At 44.8% G+C, this 22,107-nt stretch overlaps 1 protein-coding gene across 4 annotated transcripts in view; it reads left to right on the forward strand.

Moving 5' to 3' along the window:
* The window catches only part of EXD3 (exonuclease 3'-5' domain containing 3), a 580,991-nt gene that overhangs the window by 172,878 nt on the left and 386,006 nt on the right, over nucleotides 1-22,107 (forward strand). For all 4 annotated transcript variants that reach the window (XM_039506698.1, XM_039506699.1, XM_039506700.1 and 1 more), the window contains 3 exons: nucleotides 12,785-12,838; nucleotides 13,649-13,788; nucleotides 15,848-15,939. In XM_039506698.1, coding sequence (XP_039362632.1) covers nucleotides 12,785-12,838; nucleotides 13,649-13,788; nucleotides 15,848-15,939 — 286 coding nt within the window. The remainder of the gene's footprint in view (nucleotides 1-12,784; nucleotides 12,839-13,648; nucleotides 13,789-15,847; nucleotides 15,940-22,107) is intronic.

The following is a 22,107-nucleotide window of genomic DNA, read 5'->3' on the forward strand; positions in this document are numbered from 1 at the left end:
AACCAATTTGTCTGTCAGAATAACAGTAATTTGTGCAGCTGAGCCAAGCATTCTCTTGGGATTTGTGAATTTTGGGTTGTCACCTCCAGTGCTAATAGAACACTGTGGCTATGGATGAAAGTAGTGGGGATATAAAAAGTAATAATGGGAAGATAAATCTTGAATTATTTGGAGATAGCACCCTTTTGTTGGCAGATGCCACAGATGTGAATAATTCCTGCTACTCAGAGTTATGAGCACCTCAGGAATGGTAGTTGTTTGTAACTCTGAAATGTTCATAACTCTGAACAAAATGTTAGAGCTGTTCTTTCAAAAGTTTACAGCGGAACATTGATTTAATACAGCTTTGAAACTTCACTATGCAGAAGAAAAATGCTACTTTCCCTTTATTTTTTAATAGTTTACGTTTACACAATACTGTACTGTATTTGCTTTTTCTTTTCTTTTCTTTTCTTTTTTTTTTTTTTTTTTTGGTCTCTGCTGTTGCCTGATTGCATACTTACAGTTCCAAATGAGGTGTGTGGTTGATTGGTCAGTTAGTAACTCTCATGTTCGTAAGTCTGAGGTTCTACTGTAATAGTCGCAGGTAGTAAATGCATTCTGTGAGGCACCCCTCTGAGTATGGGAGGATGAGATGAGCCTCACTGGCCACTGGATGGCACCACTGCTCCCAAAACATATAGTGGGAGCTTTATTTTTCTGACTGTAAGTAAGGTGACAGTTAAGGAAAAAGGCAGAAGTGTCTGTGTGGCAAGTTTCTGGGTGTGTATCCATTGTGATGTGAATGCAGTTGATGGCACCTGCTGATGGAATGCAGTACTATGGTGTTGACAAAAAAGGGTTTTAAAGCTGACAATTAGAGTGTATACTATTGTTTGGTAACGGGGCTAGTATCTAAACAGAGGGATTTAAAATGTCTATTTATACAGTTTCAGCTGGGGTGCCTTTAGATATATTTTCTCTTTCTTATACAGCTGCTTTCATGAGCCAAGCGTAGTTGCAAGGTGAGTTTCAGTAGTCACCCTAAACTGTACATTGAGCAATCTAATGTTAGTGTATTAGACTATTTTGTGTTCAGGCTGAACCTGGACAAAATGTCATGCACACCATGTGTTGTGCAGGACTCCAAGGCGCTGATAGTATTGTAGTCTTTCAGAACTCTCTTTCTTGAGCTCTCCATTTCGATGTTGGTGAATGGCTTTATGAAAACCAAGATGGCTGCCGGTATTTTTTAAACAATGATGGAATTCAGCAGACCAGAGGCTAATATAGTGCGATGCTATTCTGTGAAGAGACGCTGAATAGGCCAGGCTGTGCTTTAGAAGAATGAGGGGTAGGCAGAAGGCAAGCTAGTGTTTCATGGTCATCTTATGTTACACTTCAGCCTTTCAAAGAGTGTCTGGGGCTGGTTGAATGAACCTCTCCTGCACTCCAAATGCAGGAATCTAAAGACAAAGGAGACTCTTGTCACTTGCAGGCCCCTTCAGCGAATAAAAGCTATTGTCACATGAACAGGGGCAGTCTGGCAGGCTGTGCATGCTTCAGTGCCCCATGATATCGCTAAGTCTCAGCAGAAACCACATTCAGTGCCCTGTCAGCTTTGATTAGCGGGGTCTCATGACTTAATGTGCTGCGATATTTCATGTCTAAGGGTAGCGGCTGTCTTTCTGTGGGATGAATGCCCTCTATTGTCCACTAAGTTATTTTATTTACATTTTTTAAACAGCTTATAAAGGTAAAAAGATAGCTGTGCTAAAAAAAAATCAAATTCCTTTGCTTGTGGATCAGTAGTAAGTGCTTCTAGGGTCAGATACAGTGAAACTTGTTTTCGCAATTAGCATCAAAGTTCTGGTTTTGTTTAACAGCTTTATATTAAATTCTGAACAGGTGGCAGTGGAGCTGGGTTTAGGAAGGAAACAATAAATAATCTTTTTAGCCTCTGACAACCAGAAATATTCCTTGGCTTGAGAGAACTCCCACTCAAAGCTCTCTCTGCATTAGAAATCTAGGGACTTTTTTCTTGTTCTGTTTGTTTTTTATACAAGAACATTGGGGCTTAGGTTTAGCAGGGATGGGGAGATAATTTTTGCGTTTCATTTTTAACAAATAAATGACATTCTCCTTCTGTATTTATTGTTTTTGTACAGAAAATGGATTTTGTAAATATGTTAAATTGAGCTAATATTTGCTAGTTTTCAATAAAAGAAACAGATTTGATAATTATATCTAGGGCTAATTGCTAAAATTAGGAATTAGGTGATAAAGGCATTAAAATATACCATTTATTTATTTTAAATACACCCATCTTAGTGTTCTCAAACAAAAACTGCATTAACACAGGGTTAGGGTTGAGATTACGTCAGTAATTTAGAGTAAAGTACATTTCTGGGATGGTTTAATTATTCAAAAAAAAAGCATGATAAACCCAGGAAATTCAGAGTTAGGAATGAACTCAAAATAAATCCAAACATGCTTAGGGTCTAGCAATTCACATTTCAGGCACGCAGACTACCTTAACTCAGCCCTCTAGTGATGCCTAATATGATTGTGATTGTGGCATATTCATGTTTGTAGTCTTAAATTGATTAGATTCAACTGATGTTAGAATATACATTATATTGTTCTTTTGCTATGGTATCACTATAGGGCAGCGTTAGAGCTGTTTGGGTTCCCTAGCTGACTTTCCAGACCTTAATATGTTTGGATTGCTTTTAAATTTAATCTTAACTCGGACTTTCCTGGGTTGTTTTGTGCACATTTTACCCTAAATCACTGATCTGTTAACTGCATTTTAATATAGTTTTTGTGTGGAAATTTCCTTTTTACAATTAAAAAATTAATACGTGAACAAAAAATAAGAAACTCAATGAGGATATTATCATGTGATAATTCTAATTGGATAATTCTAATAACCTTAAATCTTTTAGGGCCAGATTCACAGATACACTCTTGATGCTTTATGCTACTCAGATACATTACAAAGTAGCCTGGCCAGACATACTCACTAGTTAAACTGGGTTTAAAGCTGTGCTGTGTCATTGGAGCTGCACAAAACAGCCAGTGTTCGGTTCAGTTTCCCCCTCCCTCCTGTATTCCAACACGCTTATGTACATGTGCATACACACAGGTTTCCAATCCAAATTCTCTCTCCCTCCTGTCCTCCAGATTCCTCTGCACACACAAACCGATTCTCCTCCATCATGTTCTCCACAGTCCCCTGCATGTGCACACACCTGATTTCCCATCCCTCCTGTGCTTTGCACTACGCTGTGCATGTGTGTGCTCACACGCGCACACATCTGAGTTTCCCCCTCTATTTGAGTAGATCTGGAGTAACAGGTAATATCTGAAGAGAAATACTTGCACTTATTGGTAAATGATTGATTGATTGACTTATGTGTTTGTTTGTTTGTTTGTTTGTTTATAGCTGGAAGTTTTCCCATCAGTAAAGGCTAACACATAAAATCTTCTTCAGATAAACAAAAAATCATCCTCTTTCAAAATGTCCCCCTCCCCCCCACCTCCCATCATTCCTAATGGTCACCTCCAAATTGTGCTCAGAGAAGATGACGGCCCCCTATGGGATGAGGTGGAGAAGAACACTGAGGAGTCAGTAAACAGGGTCATCTTTGCCTGTCATCTGAGTCCCACTGAGAACCATAGGAGATGGTAGCCATTTTACAAAGAATGTCTTAACTGAGGGCAAGCTGTGGGCATCTGTCCCCATGTGAATAGCACCTTGGATCATTTTTGTGTTTTGTCCAGATATAGTGTTTATTCTGACTGCTGCTCAAGCAGAGCCTGACCCAAAGCCCTTGGAAGACAATAAAAGGATTCATTGTCTTCAGTGGCTTTGAATCAGACCATTGGTCATCACCTTTTCCTCCTATCTTACCCTTTTTCCTGTATCAGGCACCCCTGTCAGTACATAGTCCTCATCACGTACCTGCCCCTCCATAGGCTCAGGAAGGGAAATGGAAGAAAAGCATAAACCTTTCCCATGCTTCTAATTAGATCCACTGTGGAAGTGAATGGGAGGGGTGGGAGAGGGGGGTAGTTAATGTAGCCCAAATGCTTGTCTGGGTTATTTCTTTGCTGTTATTTTTATTCATACTGGAAATTGGAATGCATTAGTAGGAGCAGAAAAGGCAGCACATGCTAATATTCAGAATTGTAAGAGGCATTTTACATGTGGGTTATATTGGTTTCAGAGTGCATATAGAGGCCTTCCTAATAAATGCATTGTGTGTGCAGACATTACAAAGATTTTAGGGTTCCCGGATAATGTGCTGAGGGGATCATTTATAAAAGGTAGTTGTTGGTCTTGCTTAACAGTTGGAGGAGTGGTGAAGGCAGCTAGGATTTGGAATTGCTATTGCCTTTCTGATCCAACTTTGATCTGAGGTTTCTACAACTTAGTTAACATGATTACTAGTTTCCAGTTATTCTGGCTACTCCTGGTCCAGAGTAGAGTATGCACAAAGCTGTGTGATGGAGAAATACTCAGTTACCACGGTGGGGTGTATCTTTAATTATCAGCTAAAGTACGTAATCTATATGCTGATAGACCTGTTATCGGACAGCAAAATTAGTCATGAATGAGTTGTTACATCCCTGGAGATCTTATCCTCTGTAAAAATAATATTAAAAATGGGGTCATTTTACAGAAAACTTTTTTGTGGAGTTGAACAATACATCGCAATAACAAAATAAATATTAAAATAGATACAACAGCCAAGTCAGTCACATCTTTAGCTCAGTTAGGCTTATCTCTTCCATTATTATTCAGATTGTAAACATGCTGATACTGTCTGATGTTGTCCTTTCTGTTCAAAGAGCTGGACTTTGTAAGTACACCCTTCAATAGGGCCTTCTGTTCGTTTGTTTCTAACACTGGTAATCATAAAACCAAGAAAAGCATTTCAACAAATCAGTTAAGTATGTGCTTAATTTGAGACTTAACTCATTGAGGCCATGTCTACACTACCAATTGGTGTCAACAAAAGTGATGTCTATAAGGTGGACTATAAGGTGGATAGAAAGCTGGCTAGATCGTTGGGCTCAACGGGTAGTGATCAATGGCTCCATGTCTAGTTGGCAGCCGGTTTCAAGTGGAGTGCCCCAAGGATCGGTCCTGGGGCCAGTTTCGTTCAATATCTTCATTAATGATCTGGAGGACGGCATGGACTGCACTCTTAACAAGTTTGCAGATGACACTAAACTGAGAGGAGTGGTAGATATGCTTTAGGATAGGGATAGGATACAGAGGGACCTAGACAAATTAGAGGATTGGGCCAAAAGAAACCTGATAAGGTTCAACAAGGACAAGTGCAGAGTCCTGCACTTAGGACGGAAGAATCCCATGCACTGCTACAGACTAGGAACCGAATGGCTAGGCAGCAGTTCTGCAGAAAAGGACCTAGGAGTTACAGTGGACGAGAAGCTGAATATGAGTCAACAGTGTGCCCTTGTTGTCAAGAAGGCTAACGGCATTTTGGGCTGTATAAGTAGGGGCATTGCCAGCAGATCAAGGGACGTAATCATTCCCCTCTATTCGACATTGGTGAGGCCTCATCTAGAGTACTGTGTCCAGTTTTGGGCCCCACACTACAAGAAGGATATGGAAAACTTGGAAAGAGTGCAGCGGAGGGCAACAAAAATGATTAGGGGGCTGGAACACATGACTTATGAGGAGAGGCTGAGGGAACTAGGATTGTTTAGTCTGCAGAAGAGAAGAATGAGGGGGGATTTGATAGCTGCTTTCAACTACCTGAAAGGGGGTTCCAAAGAGGATGGATCTAGACTGTTCTTAGTGGTACCAGATGACAGAACAAGGAGTAATGGTCTCAAGTTGCAGTGGAGGAGGTTTAGGTTGGATATTAGGAAAAACTTTTTCACTCAGAGAGTGGTGAAGCACTGGAATGGGTTACCTAGGGAGATGGTGGAATCTCCTTCCTTAGAGGTTTTTAAGGTCAGGCTTGACAAAGCCCTGGCTGGGATGATTTAATTGGGAATTGGTCCTGCTTTGAGCAGGGGGTGGGACTAGATGACCTCCTGAGGTCCCTACCAACCCTGATATTCTATGATTCTATGATTCTTTGATGTCGACATCCAAAAATCGACATAATAAAAATTGCAATTTCATGTTCACACTTGCTCCCTCTGTTGGCAGATCGCATCCACAGTGAGGGGACCATCATTGACAGTGTGAGCAATGCACTGTGGGTACCTATCCCACAGTCCTTCTGTCACTAGGTGTTATGGAACGACGGAGCAGATCACGGCACATCTTAGGACAATGCTAAATGTCCCGTGATGCGTTGTTTTCTGTCCCAGCACTCCATGGGCTTCCGGCTTTCTTTCGTGGCATTTTTCAGCGGGCCTTCTATGCTGTGCACTCTGGCATCTTTGTGAGAAGGGATGGATCCCGCATGGCTCTCTTATGCTTTGTTAACTGTCATGAAGACATCACGGATGGCAGTGCAGTTAATCGTGAAGTTCCTAACTGAAGAAGACTTGCGGGCGCCCGACATTCTGTGGGATATGGATAGGGGCATTTAGATTGTTTTTGGCATTCACAGAGCAGGTGCATAGGGTAGAACCTCACTTTTGGGCTCGGGAAACAAGCATTGAATGGTGGGATCGTATCATCATGCAGATGAGGGATGATGAGCCGTGGCTACAGATCTTTTGGATGTGGAAAGCCGCCTTCCTGGAACTGTGCGTGGAGCTCACCCCAGATCTGCCTCTTGGTAGAAAAGCATGTGGCAATTGCTGTGTGTGGCAAAAGCTGGCAACTTTAGACTGCTACTGGTCAGTTTCAAATCAATTTGGAGTGGGGAAGTTGACCATTGGGGCTGCGTTAATGCAAGTGTCCAGGGCAATAAATCTCATCCTCCTACGAAGGACCTTGACTCTGGGAAATGTACGTGAATTAGTGGATGGGTTTGCAGAAATGGGTTTCCCAAACTGTGGAGGGGTGATAGATGGCACACATATTCCAGTTTTGGCACCAGAGCACCTTGCAGTGGAGTACATCAATAGGAAGGGGTACTTCTCCATGGTGTTGCAGGTGCTTTGGGGTCACCCTGGGTGTTTCACTGATATCAACATGGGGTGATCTGGGAAAGTGCATGACGCATGCATCGTCAGGAACACCAGTCTGTAGAGAAAGCTGCAAGCAGGGACTTTCTTTCCTAACCAGAAGATTACAATGGGGAGTGTTGAAATGCCCATAATGATCCTGGGGGACCCTGCGTACCCCATACAACCATGGCTTATGAAACCTTACACAGGACACCTGGACAACAGGAAGGAGCAGTTCAAAAACAGGCTCAGTAGGTGCCGGATGACAATGGAATGTGCTTTTGGCAGATTAAGGCACACTGGCAATGCCTTTATGGCAGGTTGGTCCTCACTGAGGATAATATTCCTGTGGTCATAGCTGCATGCTGTATGTTGCATAATCTCTGTGAAGCTAAGAGTGAAAGGTTTGCTCAGGGGTGGAATGCTGAGACCAGACCGCTTGGCCGCTGATTTTGAGCAGCCAGATACCAGGGCTGTCAGAGGAGCCCATGGGGAGCTATTTGAATCAGGGAGTCTTTGAGGCAGCACTTTGATAATGACCACCAGTAACATATATCTCTGTCGGAGCTGCTTCAGTGTTACGTTACATGTAGTTTTACTAGGGCGCAATCCGTGTTTCATTACATGTTCAGTGTTACATTACATATAGTTTTCCTAGGAGGCAATGGTGACATTTGGGGCCTTGTATTCCTGTAGTAAAGTGATTACAATGCCTGTGCATGTATTAGCAGTGCCTGCAATCTCACCTTGTAGAAAAAAAATAAAGATGATTTACCATTATAAAAGTTTGCTTTTATTGCACACGAAACAGCACACACAGATGCTTGATGGGAAAGGAGGAGCCAGGGAAGGGCAGACTCTCACGGCTGTGTTTAGGTCCAGCTATCATTGTGAAAGTTGTCTGAGGAGGTGGAGTGAAGGGGAAACCGAGAAGCCCTGGAAGGTGGAAAGGAATGTGCGAGCGGAGTTTGGGGGAGACTTGGAAAAGAATTCTGAATGTGCTGCAGTGGAGGTTGAGCACTGATTTGCTCATCTACAGCATTATTAAGGACTTCAGCATCTGCATTTGCTCTCCCATTACTTTAGTCATCTTCTCAGTAGCGTCCTTAACAAACACGTGATTCTTTTTTCTGTCCGACCGTTTGGCTTCCCAGCACTCCTTTCGTTCCCTTTTTTCTGTATTGCAGCACTGTAGGACCTCCCGGAACATGTCTTCTTTGCTGCATCTTGGACGCTTTCTTATCTGGTGGAGCTGCTTGGCCGGGGTGTATGGGGTGTTCCTGAACGCCACATCTGGTGAAGCACAGGGGACAATGCACAGAAGTGGGATTGTTAAATTCATGCACAGCATTGAAATATTTCTGTTAAACACACATTTTGCAACATTGCCATCACTTTCTCACTGACCCTAGCCAGGCACACATCTCCACAAACAGCCAAAGCACGGGGAGTGTTGGCAAGGGAGCTGCGGGGAGGGGGCTACACCACTTGTGGAAAAGAGCACATACTGTTTGCAAGGGTTGTGGTGCAGCATTCTAGGGAACAAATTCTAAAATTCTCCCACACTTTTCCACAGGCGGAGGTAATTCTAGCAGACATCTCACTGCTAAGGGTGAGCAGGGAAATGTGGATATATCTACTCCGTGCTTGTGGCTTCTGCCCTGCTCCTTCTGCTGCTCGCCTATGTGCTGCTTTGGTCTCTCAACGAGTGATTGATGAGTGGTGTGGGAAAGTTTCCTACAATGGGGGAAGGAACAAAGCTACTCTGCCACAGAAACTTCAGCAGAGGATTACTGAGTACCTCCAGGAAACTTTCCTGGAGATCTCTCTGGAGGATTCCGTGAGATCTCAGCGTTCATCAATACCCTGTTCCGCCGTACTGATTAGCTGCACAGGGAAATGTCCAGCACACACAAACACAGCCAGTCTCCCACATTTTCTATAGCCTGAACCCACCTCCACACTACACAAACCACAGCCACTTACCAGGAGTCTCATCCATAGAGCAGCTGCTGAGACTGGCTACACACCTCTGGAGTGGAGAATAGTTCCTGGCTGCCTGCCTGCCCTACTGGGCGACTCTGCTGGGAGATGCAAATCCTCATCTAACTCCACCTCTTCATTAATAACTTTGTCCTCCGGGTTAGGTCCTCTTTCTGCCGCCTCTGTGCCCTCTGAAGAATTCACGGGGCTCTTGGCAATGGAGGTGAGGCCGCGACCAAGGATAGCATCCAGCTCCTTATAGAACCAGCAGGTCTTAGGAGAAGCACCTGAGCGACAGTTTGCCTCCCTCATCTTATGGTACGCCTGCCTCAGCTCCTTTATCTTTGCTCTGCACTTGCAGCATGTCCCAGTTATAGCCCTTTTCGCTCAAGCCTCGAGAAATCTGCCTGTAGGTATCCCAATTCCTATGGCTCAAGCACAGCTGGGACTGCACAGCCTCCAGTGCTGTACCAAGGGCGAGGCGAGTGAGGCACTTGCCTCAGGCGTGCAAAGCGGAGGGGCGCAGAAAAAGACTGGTTTTCTCGCCTCCCTCCCCAACTGGGCTTGTTCCCTCCCTGCGTGTGTCCCTGTGGGCGGCTGCCTGGAGAACAGCAGCCTCGATACCTGCAGCCCCCCAGCAACCCCTTTCCACGTGCACCAGGACTTGGTCTGCAGTGATTCCAGCCCCTGGCTCCAGGGCAGTCTCCCAGCCACTGCCCGTGTCTCCGCCTGACTCCTGGCCTGAGTCAGCCCAGGGCGGGAGGGGGAACGGGGAGAGCCGCTACCTGGTAACCCCAGCACAGCCCAGCTTGTGCCCTGGGGCTTCTTCCTCTGGCTTAACCAGGCAGGGTTTAGTCCATTGTAGCCCAGACCAGCCCCAACCCTGGAGAACTGGCCCGAGCCGCGGGGCTGGCAGGGGACGAGCCTGGCCGCCAGGAGGGTTTTAGTAGGAGCCAGAGGCAGGCCCAGTGCAGATCATGGAGCTCCGCGTCCTTTGCCACCGCAGCTGCACTGAGCTATGGCTGGGAACTAGGAGCGGGGCCCAGATGTAAGCAGCACCCCTGCACTACCCCGGCGCAGCAGCTTCCAGGCTGGGCCTACAGCACTCAGGGCCCGGGGCAGCGGGCAAGGTGCTCTGGGAGCAGCCATGTTATTTCCCTCCCGGCCTGGCCAAAGATCACAGCGCAGTGGCTGGGGGCTGAGCCAGCTCCGGGGGGCTTTGGGCTCCCGGGTCCTGGCAGGGTTTGGAGGGGAGTCTACAAATGGGTGGGGGGGCAACTTGGCTGCATTCGTCTAAGCAGTGTGTCCCCAGCGTGGTGCCCCAGCAGGGCGCTGCACTGGCACTGCTCCCGCTTCCAGGCTGCAGCGCCCCAGATCCCCCTGCTCCGCTCGGGCCGGATTGCAGAGAGGCTGGGAGCTCGGAGAGTGAACTGGGCTGGTTCTGGCGTTTCCGCCTCTGTCTGCTGCTCCTGCCCGGCCCTTTCCACCCACCGGCTCAGGCACCCCCTCCCTGGGCACGGGCTGGGGGCTGAAGCGATCAGAGCTGCTCCCCGGCTGGGCTTTGCCCTGGCGCACTTGCACCGCCCCGAGACAGTTGCTTAAACACCAACGCATTTAAAAACATGTTTCTAGCGAAGGGCGGGGTAGCTGTCAGTCCTAGGGAAGGGAAAACCCCCAGACATATGGGAGGAAAAAGCAACGGTGCCCGCCCGCTCCAGCAGTGAACGGGCGATGGAGGTGGTGAAAAATGAAACTAAAAACAACTGTTTTCTATTTAAAAATGTAAATAAACAGAACAGCCTTCCCTGCGGTGTTTGTCTAAGTACAGCAGCCTTGCTGCTGTGTAGGTCATGAAAAGCGTGGTGCATAGTTTAAAACTTCCCATTCTGTTGATTTCTTACAGAACAGTCGTTCATAGTCCGAACACAAAAGCTCATGATTTAATTGGGAACAGAAACAAAAGCTCTGATTGTTGGTGTTTCAAACAATATTTTTTTTCTGAAGACTTCCTAGTTCAAACGGATCTTTTGATTAAAATAAATAAACTTTCTATTATCATTATTCTTGATATTTACGTATTTTCCTTTTTTATTTATGTATTTATTTTTTTACAAAATAACTACTATGAAATTATATGGAAGCAGGAGGGCGCAATTTTATATTCTTGCCTTGGGCGCAAAAATAGCTAGTTATGGCTCTGACAGCCTCCTCTCCCCATATACTGAGCAGATCCAGCAGGTCTGCAGTGGTCCAAGCAGGAGAGCGTTTGCTGCATAAGCTGCCGTGGTCACCTGGGAAAATGCGATGAGATCTCTCCACACCGAGCAAACAGGAAATAGAATTTCAAAAATTCCTGGGGCTTCTAAGGGGGAGGGGAGGATGGTTGTTTACCTGGCTGCCGGGCAGTGGAGTTCAAACTGCTGACCAGAGTGGGTCAGGATGGGCATTGTGGGACACCTCCTGGAGGTCAGTTAAGGCGATGAAATGAAGCATGGTGTCTACACTTGCATTTTGTTGACAAAAATGTAGAGGAAAAAGACTTAAATCTCTCGTGAGGGTGGATGAATTTTGTCACCCAAACCAGGCATTTTCCCCAACAAAAGTCACCTTGCAGTGTGTATGCACTCACTGTTTGGGTCGACAAATGGCAGTTTTGGCGACAAAACCTGGTAGTGTAGACAAGGCCTGAGACTTAAGTGCGTGCTTAAGTAATTTGCTGAATAGGGATGGGCTTAAGGACTATTTCTGTGCCTTGCTGAATCAGGCCTCGAAGAACATGTTTTAGCAACCCCTTGGCAGAATGGTATGGCTGTACTGATTTTGAATTCACGAGCAACAGTTATCCAATGTTTTGCATCACCTTATTGTACTATGGTGGGGTTGCACCTAGTAGAGGAGGGAAACTGAAGCCAGGATGGAAGCAAGTTCTTGGGGTTAAAATACAGGATGGGAATGCAGAAGATCTTGGTTCTATTCCTAGCTCTGCCACTGACTGCTTGTGTGACTTTCCTCAAATCATTTTGCCACTCTAGGGCTCACTTTCCCATCTGCAGAATTAGGATACTGCTTCTGAAGAACTTCACACGGGGATTACAAGACTTAGTTCATCAACATTCAGAACACAGCTTAAAAGGGCACAATATAATTATTATCATCCTTTTATTTGTGATTCATATCATATATCATATCAGGATATGTGGAGCTACATTTAAGTGATTGAACCTAAAAATCTGATTTTTAGTTGTATTCACATTTATGAATGAGATGTTTTCACAAAACATAACTGCATTGTAAAATTTAAAAGCAGCAAGAATTGTGTTCAAGTTAACTCACAAATATCCTTTTTTGTTCCATTTTAAAATTTATATTCCTGGAGAAAATTACCTATCAGTTGAGTCTTTCCAAACACTTGACTAGAGACTCTGGTTTTTTGCTCTAAATTTTTTAATAGAGTGCTTGATCTCAGAATTTTTCTTCTGAGGTATAATACAGTTTAAAACATGTAATGCCACTGATAGTGTTTTTGTGGATTTCTAAAATCAAATCTGTGCAGCCAATTGCATTTAATTAGCACATTCAAAATATAACAATAAATAGAATCATTCATGTGTATAATGTGTATACTTCAGTTTAGAAACACATCTGTTTATAAGCTCTCCCAAACACACATTCTCCACTACAACCAGAAATATTTTCTACCTTTTGTGTTTTCTAGGCAGCCATTCTGAGTATAAAGCTAAAATTACAGCTGGATCTAGATGTGGAGAAGGTAAGTCTGTTTCCCCTGTAGTCTTCTCTATCATCAGATGTATCCTTTGATAAACAAGACACACAGTCTTGCACAAAAGTGGAAGTTATATACCAGTACTATACACTAATATCTAATTTGCAAGAAGTTGCTAGGGAGCTGCAAAAAATTTTGGTTCATCCTGTGAAGTGACTGAAAGATTTTTTTATACCACATTCCATCTTAATAGAATATTTTTCTAACTGGAATCTGAAACTCCAGCTGTGTTGATTCTGTTTTGCAAATTATTGTGTCTGTAATAAGGTTTATTAAATGCAAAAATAATGCCATCTCCTCCCCTGCTCTCCCCATTCAGAATAATGGGCGTAGGAAGATAACTGAGGTATTTTCTACCTATGTGGTGGTAAGAGGTGGCCTGGGTTAAATAAATTCTAATGCCAAAGGTTTGTAATGTTGTTGGTAATATTTGTGTTGAAAATTCTGTGTAGAAAACTCCCTTTCGGCATATTTGGATATAGAAATATTTTTCTAACGTTGAAGCAATTTGGAACACTTTTCTCAAGCACTTTCAGACCTCAGTATAGAAGACTTCGAGCTAGAGTGTTGCCCATCCCGAGCACCCATGCAGGCATATAAGGCTCACTATTCACATTCTGAGCAGCAGCAAAATTGGACAGCTCCTGCTCCTGTGCCTGTAAGCTGGGAGTGGCTGGAGACTTGGCTCTGCCTCTCCAGTGCTGCTGAGCCAATGCAATGGGAAGCAGTCTGCACCAGGTATAGAGGACAGTGTCTCTGTAATGCTTTACAAGTCAAAACTATTTTTCTTCCTAGATGTGCACTCCATTGCTACTTCAAGAGAAGACTAACCTAGTGGAGGCTTATGTGTCAGAATATCCTGATCTCCAGCGCAAACTCTTGCAGACCCTGGATATGTGGTGTGAACCTAGTTTTAATACTACAGACATCTCAAGGTAGAAGATTATTCTATTTTCCAGTGTTTTGTCCTTCTTCTATCCAAACAGCATACAATATTATATGACATTATGAGCAGGTGCTAAATAGCTATCAGGTAAGGACAATATGTTTTCTAGTGCTCTTTCTTGCTAAACCCAGGGTTGTGAGTTCAATCCTTGAGGGGGCCACTTAGGGATCTGGGGCAAAAATTGGTCCTGCTAGTGAAGGCAGGGGGCTGGACTCAATGACCTTTCAAGGTCCCTTCCAGTTCTAGGAGATTGGTATATCTCCAATTATTACCTTTATTACCTTTATTCACTAATAACACGTTGAAAGCCACGGAGTAAATTGCTAAAAGTTGTATAGTAACTTCCCATCAGAGAAGGGAAAAATTCTGGTAATTGTGAAATTTGGTCTCTCGAAAGGCCTTATCCTATGAGGCACTGAGCACCTTTCACTCTCATTGATGTCATTGGAAGTGGCAGGGGCTGAGCACTTTGCACGGTGAGGCTAAACATGAAAACATTGCAGTAGATCTTATCCAGGAGACCTCAACAGCCTGACTCTGGTGCCGCAATATCCATTGTGCATATCTGGCAGTGAGATGTGGGGAGGGGAATAAGGATCATCAGTTGGTAACCCTGATTTCAGTTGAATTTTCAACTGAAAATTCCCTTTCCATCAGCTTCAGATAGCAGTGCTAAACCGGGAAATAGTGCAGTTGTGAGGGAGCCGTCTGCAGATAGTCCTCATCAAAGTAAAAAGCCTTTGCACTCACTCCATGCGTGTGTGTCTAGTATTCCCATGATACAGTGGCAAAAAACAAGAAATATATATACTCATCATTTCTTTTCCAGTGACATTATCAGGGTTGTTTTTTTAATTTATAAACCACCTCTCACCAAAGTGGCTTATGCCAAGTAAGCATCAGCAGTGCAATCAAAACAACAGCATATATGCAGCAGATACAATGCTAATAAAAGCAGAGTGGGTCTTACATACCAGGTTGCTGGAAATCAGGTACTGACATGAACTCTTAAAACCCTTGAATGGAGAATTGGAGACTGATGAAGACATGAGTATCAGCTAACTGATGGAAAGAACAGCACTTACCTTAAAGTAAGAACGACCAGATGGGTCAGACCACTGGTCCATCTAGGCCAGTATCCTGTCTTATAACGGTGGCTGATACCTGGTGCTTCAGAGGGAATGAACAGAACAGGGCAATTATTGAGTGATCCATCTCCTGTCATCCACTCCCAGCATCTGGCAGTCAGAGGCTTAGGATGCCTGGGGCACAGGGTTGCATCCATGACCATCTTGGCCAAAAGAACTTAGTTATACTTTTGGCCTTCACAACATCCCCTGGCAATGAGTTCCACAGGGTGACTGTGCGTGGTGTGAAGAAGTACTTCCTTTTGTTTGTTTTAAACCTGCCGCCCATTAATTTCATTGGGTGACCGCTGGTTCTTGTGTTGTGTGAAGGAGTAAATAACACTTCCTTATTCACTTTCTCCACATCATTCAGGATCTTATAGACCTCTATTATATCCCTACTTAGTTGTTTCTTTTCCAAATGTAAGAGTCCCCAGTCTTTTTAATCTCTCATACGGAAGTTGTTCCATATCCCTAGTAATTTTTGTTGTCCTTCCCTGTACCTTTTCCATTCCTAATAGAACTTTTTTGAGACGGGGTAACCAGAACTGTTCACAGTATTCAAGGTGTGGGTGTACCATGGATTTATATAATGACATGATGATATTTTTTGTCTTGTTATCTGTCCCTTTCCTAATGGTTCCCAACATTCTGTTTGCTTTTTTGACTGCTGCTGCACATTGAGTGGATGTTTTCAGGGAACTATCCACGATAACTCCAAGATCTCTTTCTTGAGTGGTAACAGCTAATTTAGACCCAGTTGGAGGAAAGAATGGTATAGGCTGAGCTTTGATGGATGAGGAGGGAAAGGAAGTTGTCACCATCACCCAGAAACAGACAACATCCCTGCTATTAAAAGGGAGAAGTATCTTATCTGCTTGCATTGATGTTTCTTCCTGGCTTTGCTTGTTTTGTTTACAGGCAGTATCAAGGTTTACGACCTAACAAACTCAACCATAAAATGTTAAGCAAACTGGTCTTCAGGCTCCTAGAACAATATAACCTAGATCCAGGTATGTGATATTACACTAAATCATTTAATCACCTTTCCAGTGAACAACAGATAAAGCTTATCTGTCTTCCCACATGTCCAGCAAGGAATGTCTGCTGTCATTTGGAGCTTAATTGATGTTGTTTAAAAACAAAGCACATAAATTAAGGAAATTTTCACTTTCTGTTGTTGAAGAACTAGATGCTGGTGACTAATAGGCTGATATGACATAAATCTTGGCTTCAGAATGTTCTGCATAAACATGCGATGGTCAGTTTTGAGTACTAGCTCCATCGGGCTCACATAAGAGGCCACACATTACACATTACCCGACGAAGTGGGTATTCACCCATGAAAGCTCATGCTCCAAAACGTCTGTTAGTCAATAAGGTGCCACAAGACTCTTTGCTGCTATTACTCATTTGGGGATTCTGACTTTGTGAGTTACAAGACCATCAGCTTAAAAGAGATAAACCATGAGAAGAAGGAGACACATGTATCTTTCCTGTGAAATAGGAGTGGCTGCTGCTGAAGGGAATTTAAAGGGCTCTTGCAACCTTACGGGAGAAGTAACACAGTTTACATCCTTGTAAGGGATCTGCTTCACTCCTAAATGTCACTTGAAATCCATTCTCTTTAACATTTTGCATTGATTATTACTGGGAGATGAGTTAGGTTTCCTTGCATTGTGACATTAACAAGTAATGACTCTTGGCAGAAATCCTTAGGTGCCCCCTATAATTTGTATCCGATGTAGGTCCCTCACTCCATCGGGACCACTAAATATTGCATATTTCCCTGTTTTCTGGAACTGAATGTTATTTGCTAACCTAAGCTGTGAATTCCATTCCATCTTGTAGTGATACTGCGTTGCATATTCATCTTCACTTCTCCTAAATGTTGCTAAATATAAATGAATTATCCTCATAAACCCTCCCTTGGAGCATGTAATTGTAATTAATTCCCATTGTATTGGTGGGCAAACTGAGGCACAGAGGAATTAAGAGATTTGTTTAAAACCATGCAACAGGTTGATGGTTCACCCAGGGTTAGACCTGAGGATTTTCTGCCTCGTAAGCCTGGACATCCACTAGGCCGTACGTCCCCTGTCAGTTTACAAAGGAAGTTGAAGGAATTGCTCTCCCAAACCCGTGAAAGACCCACTCACAGAGAAAACTGACTGTACAGGAGAAATGGTGAAATTGTCCATGCATAAAGTGCTGTCAAAGCACAGAGCAAGCAAACTGAAAAAAGCAGAGCTTTGTTTCCTTTAACCTTAGATGTTACTTGTAACAGTAAGAAAAAAATGTTAAGACAAAAATGTGCTTTTGGAGTTGATAGTGCCTGTTTAATTATGAAGGTTTATATATCATACTGAAGGTATAAAACACTGTACAGTATAACTACAAAGCATCATTATTATCGTCATCTCCTGTTGGTGAGTTTTTAGCTTCTCCAGGATTTTTATTCATACACTGCCAGATCTGTCTAGCTGCGCCTGCTGTATTAATGACTGTAGGGTATGTACCAGTGGTTCTGCAAAAAGAGATTGTGGGGGTAGAGCAGATCGGGTAGGTGGATCCGCCAGGGCAATGAGTGACCTTGAAAGACTCCAGCAGTTTGAAGGAGTCTGCCTGTTCTAATGGAACTTCCCATGTGGATCTATCTCTGGATCCCGGGTGGGACTTTAAATGCGCTGCCCGAATGTATGTTCATATTTCCAAAGTTTACCTCATCTTTTCCCCAGCAAGGTACCTGCAGTGTGAAAGAGATTTGGCCACCAGCTTGATCTGTAATACTGTTATTTGTATTATTGTTAGTGCACGATAAAAACAATGCCTCAGTTAAAAAAATCGGCCCTTGAATTTACCTGTGGGTATTAACATACAGATAACTGAAGAATTACTTTGAACCGTTGATCAATTTTCTTTTTATTGTAAAGATCAGTAAGTACACCCTGAAATTCTGTGCACATGCGCAGGCTAATGTTCCAGAGAGAGCTCATGCTGCAAGTCAGGACATGCATTGCCAGGTGTTTGCGGTGTTTGAGGATTTAATTGGAATTGTTTTTCTTTGAGTGCTGTCCCTGTGGGTGCTCCATTTTAGGTGTTGGAGCACCCCTGTGCTCATACTCAGAGACTTTTGGTAGCAGTGCCCGGTTGGGTCGCACATGCGTGGTCCCTGTCTCCTGCTGCTTCAGGCAGTTAACTGATGCTGTGCTACCGACCCCCCCACGACCCCCACACTCAGTTCCTTCCCTACTGCCCTTGGCTACAGAGTTGGAGCAATCAGCAGTGCTTCCCTACTTAGTAGTTAATTAGTTTAACAGTTAGTTACTTAGTTTCCTCGTTAGCAGCTATTTACATTGTTTTCCTTTTTCTTTTATCGCTGTCACCATAGTTTAAAACAAAACAAAACCAACCCCTTTTTCCTTTTCCTTTCCTTTTGAACTACCCGCTGGGGAGAAGTTTCAGTTGAACCTCCGCATACACAGCTGCTCTGAGGGTGAAAGCCCCCACTGACAGGAATGCCTGGTTTCCCGGGCTTTAAAGGATGTCTCAACTGCAAGCTTGCTATACCTGTCTCAGATGGCCATGATCAGCGTGTTTGCAGCCTAGGTGAAAGACACACAACTCAGAAGTCTCAGCACTATCTCAAGCTCACTGCCGGGACAAGAAGAGCTAGAAATTCACTGTTAAAGCTCCTCCTTATGGCGAAGTCTCTCAGACCTGCATCTGAGCCTGGAGCCCTCCTGGTGAAACTTCGCCAACCACGGCTTCTGACAGGGGTCCCTCCTCAATCCATGCATCTGAGCAAACTGTCAGAAAAGCCGGCAGCTATGTCTCCAACGCAGGAATCGGCCAAGAAGTGCCGTTCTGCAAGAGGACACTCAGCACTGGCAGCCGACCCAGCGGGACCACCCGGCACCGCCGGTACCTCTAGAGCCAGAGACTCTAAAAGAGCCGGCTCCCACAGAAGCACTAAGGGGAAATCTGAACCCAATGCCTCGGCACTGCCAATACCAAAGCTGCGATCCACACGCAACGGCATGGCACCAGGACAGATGGCGGCTCCTTCAGAGACACGCTCGGTGCACACAGTGGTGCAGCCTTCAGCACCAGCTTATAAAGAGCAGCTCCAAGCACTGACAGTAATACAGTGATACAGACATCACAGCAGTTTCTCGACAAAAGGGTCTCTTAGTCGGTTCTGCCCCTGACTCCCCTATTATCAGCACCAATGCGAACATGTCACCCTTGGCACCGAGTCTCCTCGCGTCTCCAATACAATCCACTCCTCCCTATTCGAGTGAGGAGGATGAGAGTGAGGAAGGACAAGGAGATCTCCCATCACAATCTCTACCATGAACCGACTAACTCAGGACCCCCTCAGGGGACATATTACACTGATTCCGAGTATTTTCAATGGTATGGCCAGCCCTGAGGGGGCCCCCATACCTCCCCCACCCCAATGGGCATACTGGAACCTGTAGGTGGCATACCCCACACAACAGGGACTGCCTGCCGCATCCAGACCTGGCACACAGCAGTCACCTGTGCCTGGACCTTTGATGGTGGCAGGGGAACTGGGGGAAGATGAGGAAGAACCTCTGATCATGGAAGGGGCACTACCTACCCATTTCCCATCACTATCCACAGATGACACTGTTATGCCTCCTCCCCATAATATAGGGGATGATTTCAGACTATTCCAGGATCTATTTAAAAGCGTGGCTAGCTCCCTGGATATCTCCCTTGAGGAGGTCCAAGTGACACAACACAAACTAGTGGACATTTTGCATACATCTGCTTCATCCAAAATCGCTATGAATGATGCGCTGATGGACCCCATCAAAACCATTTGGCAGAACCCTGCCACTGCTCCTCCAATCTGCAAGAGGTCTGACAAAAAATATTATGTACCAGCCAAAGGCACAGAGTTCCTCTTTTCACATCCAGCGCCCAATTCCCTAGTGGTGGACGCAGTCCAGGAACATGGGAGGCAACGACAGCCCAAAACCACACCTCACGACAAAGAGTGGAAAAGTCTTGATCTTTTTGGTCGCAAGGCTTATTCCTCGGCTACGCTAAACCTCCGTATAGCCAACTACGAGGCATTACTGGCAAAATATGACTATATTAACTACACAAGGATGTCTGAATTGACTGATTTTATTTCTGAGGACAAGAGAGAACAATTCACAGCACTTGTATCAGGGGGACAACTCATCTCCAAAACAGCCATGCAAGCCACACTTGATTCTGTGGACACTGCAAGTTCAGTGGCGATGGCTGTCGTGATGAGAAGGGCCTCATGGCTCCATCTCTTCAGCTTTCCTAAGGAGGTGCAATCCACAGTTGAGGATTTCCCATTTGAGAGTCCCAAACTCTTTGACGAGAAGACAGATGACTCTCTCTACTTGCTCAAGGATTCACGGGCGACACTTTGATCCTTGGGAATCTATACACCCAAACCCAAGAAAAAACAGAGAAATGTACCCCAACACTACTGCCAGACCATGTATTCACAACAACAACAATGGTGATTTGAGTCACAGGCCCACAAACACAGGCACCTGAGGGGACGCCAATCCACTTCTTCAGTAGCTGCGTCCCAACCATCAACCTCCAGACAACAAATTTGAAGCCTTGGTTGAGGGCATGAGAGCCCGAGTTCTATCTGTGCTGGTGACACCATCTCTCTCCCAACCATTCAGATATCGTCTAGTTCCATTTTATCCAATCTGGAAGACCATCACATCTGACAAATGGGTGCTAGAAATTGTACAAACTGGTTACTCCATTCCCCCCCCTTTTCCCCAACTCCCCTACCCATCCTCCTTCCCTGTCCCTCTTCAGGGATCCCTCTCAAGAGTCTCTACTGTACCAGGAGGTAAGCCACCTCATGCAGCTAGGAGCAGTAGAACCCTTTCAAAGAGAACACAGAGGGAGAGGATTTTATTCCCACTATTTTCTCACAAAGAAAAAGTCCGGTGGATGGAGACCAATATTCGATCTACAATGACTCAACAAGTTTGTCAAAACACAATGATTCAAGATGGTCACACTACGCACCATAATTCCAGCTCTAGAAAGAGGGGATTGGTTCTCGTCCCTCGACCTCTGGGACTAGATGACCTCCTGAGGTCCCTTCCAACCCTGATATTCTATGATTCTATGATGCATATTTTCATGTAACAATACATCCCTCTCATTGCAGATTTCTCCGTTTTAACATCGGACAGGACCACTTCCAATAAAAGGTCCTTCCCTTCTGCCTCTCTACTTCCCCTCAAGTGTTTTTGAAGGTACTGGCCGTGGTTGCAGCATGCCTGCGCAGCTATGCAATCAACACAGCAGGCAGCAATACAAGCCACCAAACAGATGGTAACCCTTTTCACAAGACTGGACCTCCAAATAAATACCAAAAAGTCCACCCTGACTCCAGTGCAGGAGTTGGAGTCCATTGGGTCCCATCTCAATTCTACCGAGGCCATAGCCTCTCTACCAAGGCGATGGTTTCTCACTCTCACCAGCCTCATATCCACGGCACAAAACAGTCCACAGATATCAGCCAGGACTTGCCTACAACTTCTTGGTCACAAGGTAGCCACAACGTTTGTCGTCAGACATACCAGATTAAACAAGCATTGCCTGCAAGGATGGCTCCTTATGAATTATGTCCCATACAGACACAGCATAAACAAGTGTCTTACGATGCCAGACAAAATAAAGGACTCCCTACTCTGATGGACACAACCAGCCAATGTGTGCACAGGAGTGCCCTTCCTTCAGAAGACGCCGACACTAACCATCACTACAGATGCCTCACTGTTGGGATGGGGGGCACACATGCATCCATCCACATGCTATCCAGGGCTGCTGGTCTCGTGCAGAATCCCTTCTACATATAAATCTATTAGAACAAACGAGCTCCATCCTCTTTGGAACCCCCCTTCAGGTAGTTGAAGGCTGCTATCAAATCCCCTCACACTCTTCTCTTCTGCAAACTAAACAAGCCCAGTTCCCTCTGCCTCTCCTCATAAGTCATGTGCACCAGCCCCCTAATCATTTTCGTTGCCCTATGCTAGACTCGCTCCAATTTGTCCACAACCCTTCTGTAGTGGGGGGCCCAAAACTGGATGCAGTACTCCAGATGTGGCCTCACCAGTGCCGAATAGAGGGCAATA

This window comes from Mauremys reevesii, linkage group 19, assembly GCF_016161935.1.
Source record: "Mauremys reevesii isolate NIE-2019 linkage group 19, ASM1616193v1, whole genome shotgun sequence".
Classification (NCBI taxonomy): domain Eukaryota; kingdom Metazoa; phylum Chordata; order Testudines; family Geoemydidae; genus Mauremys; species Mauremys reevesii.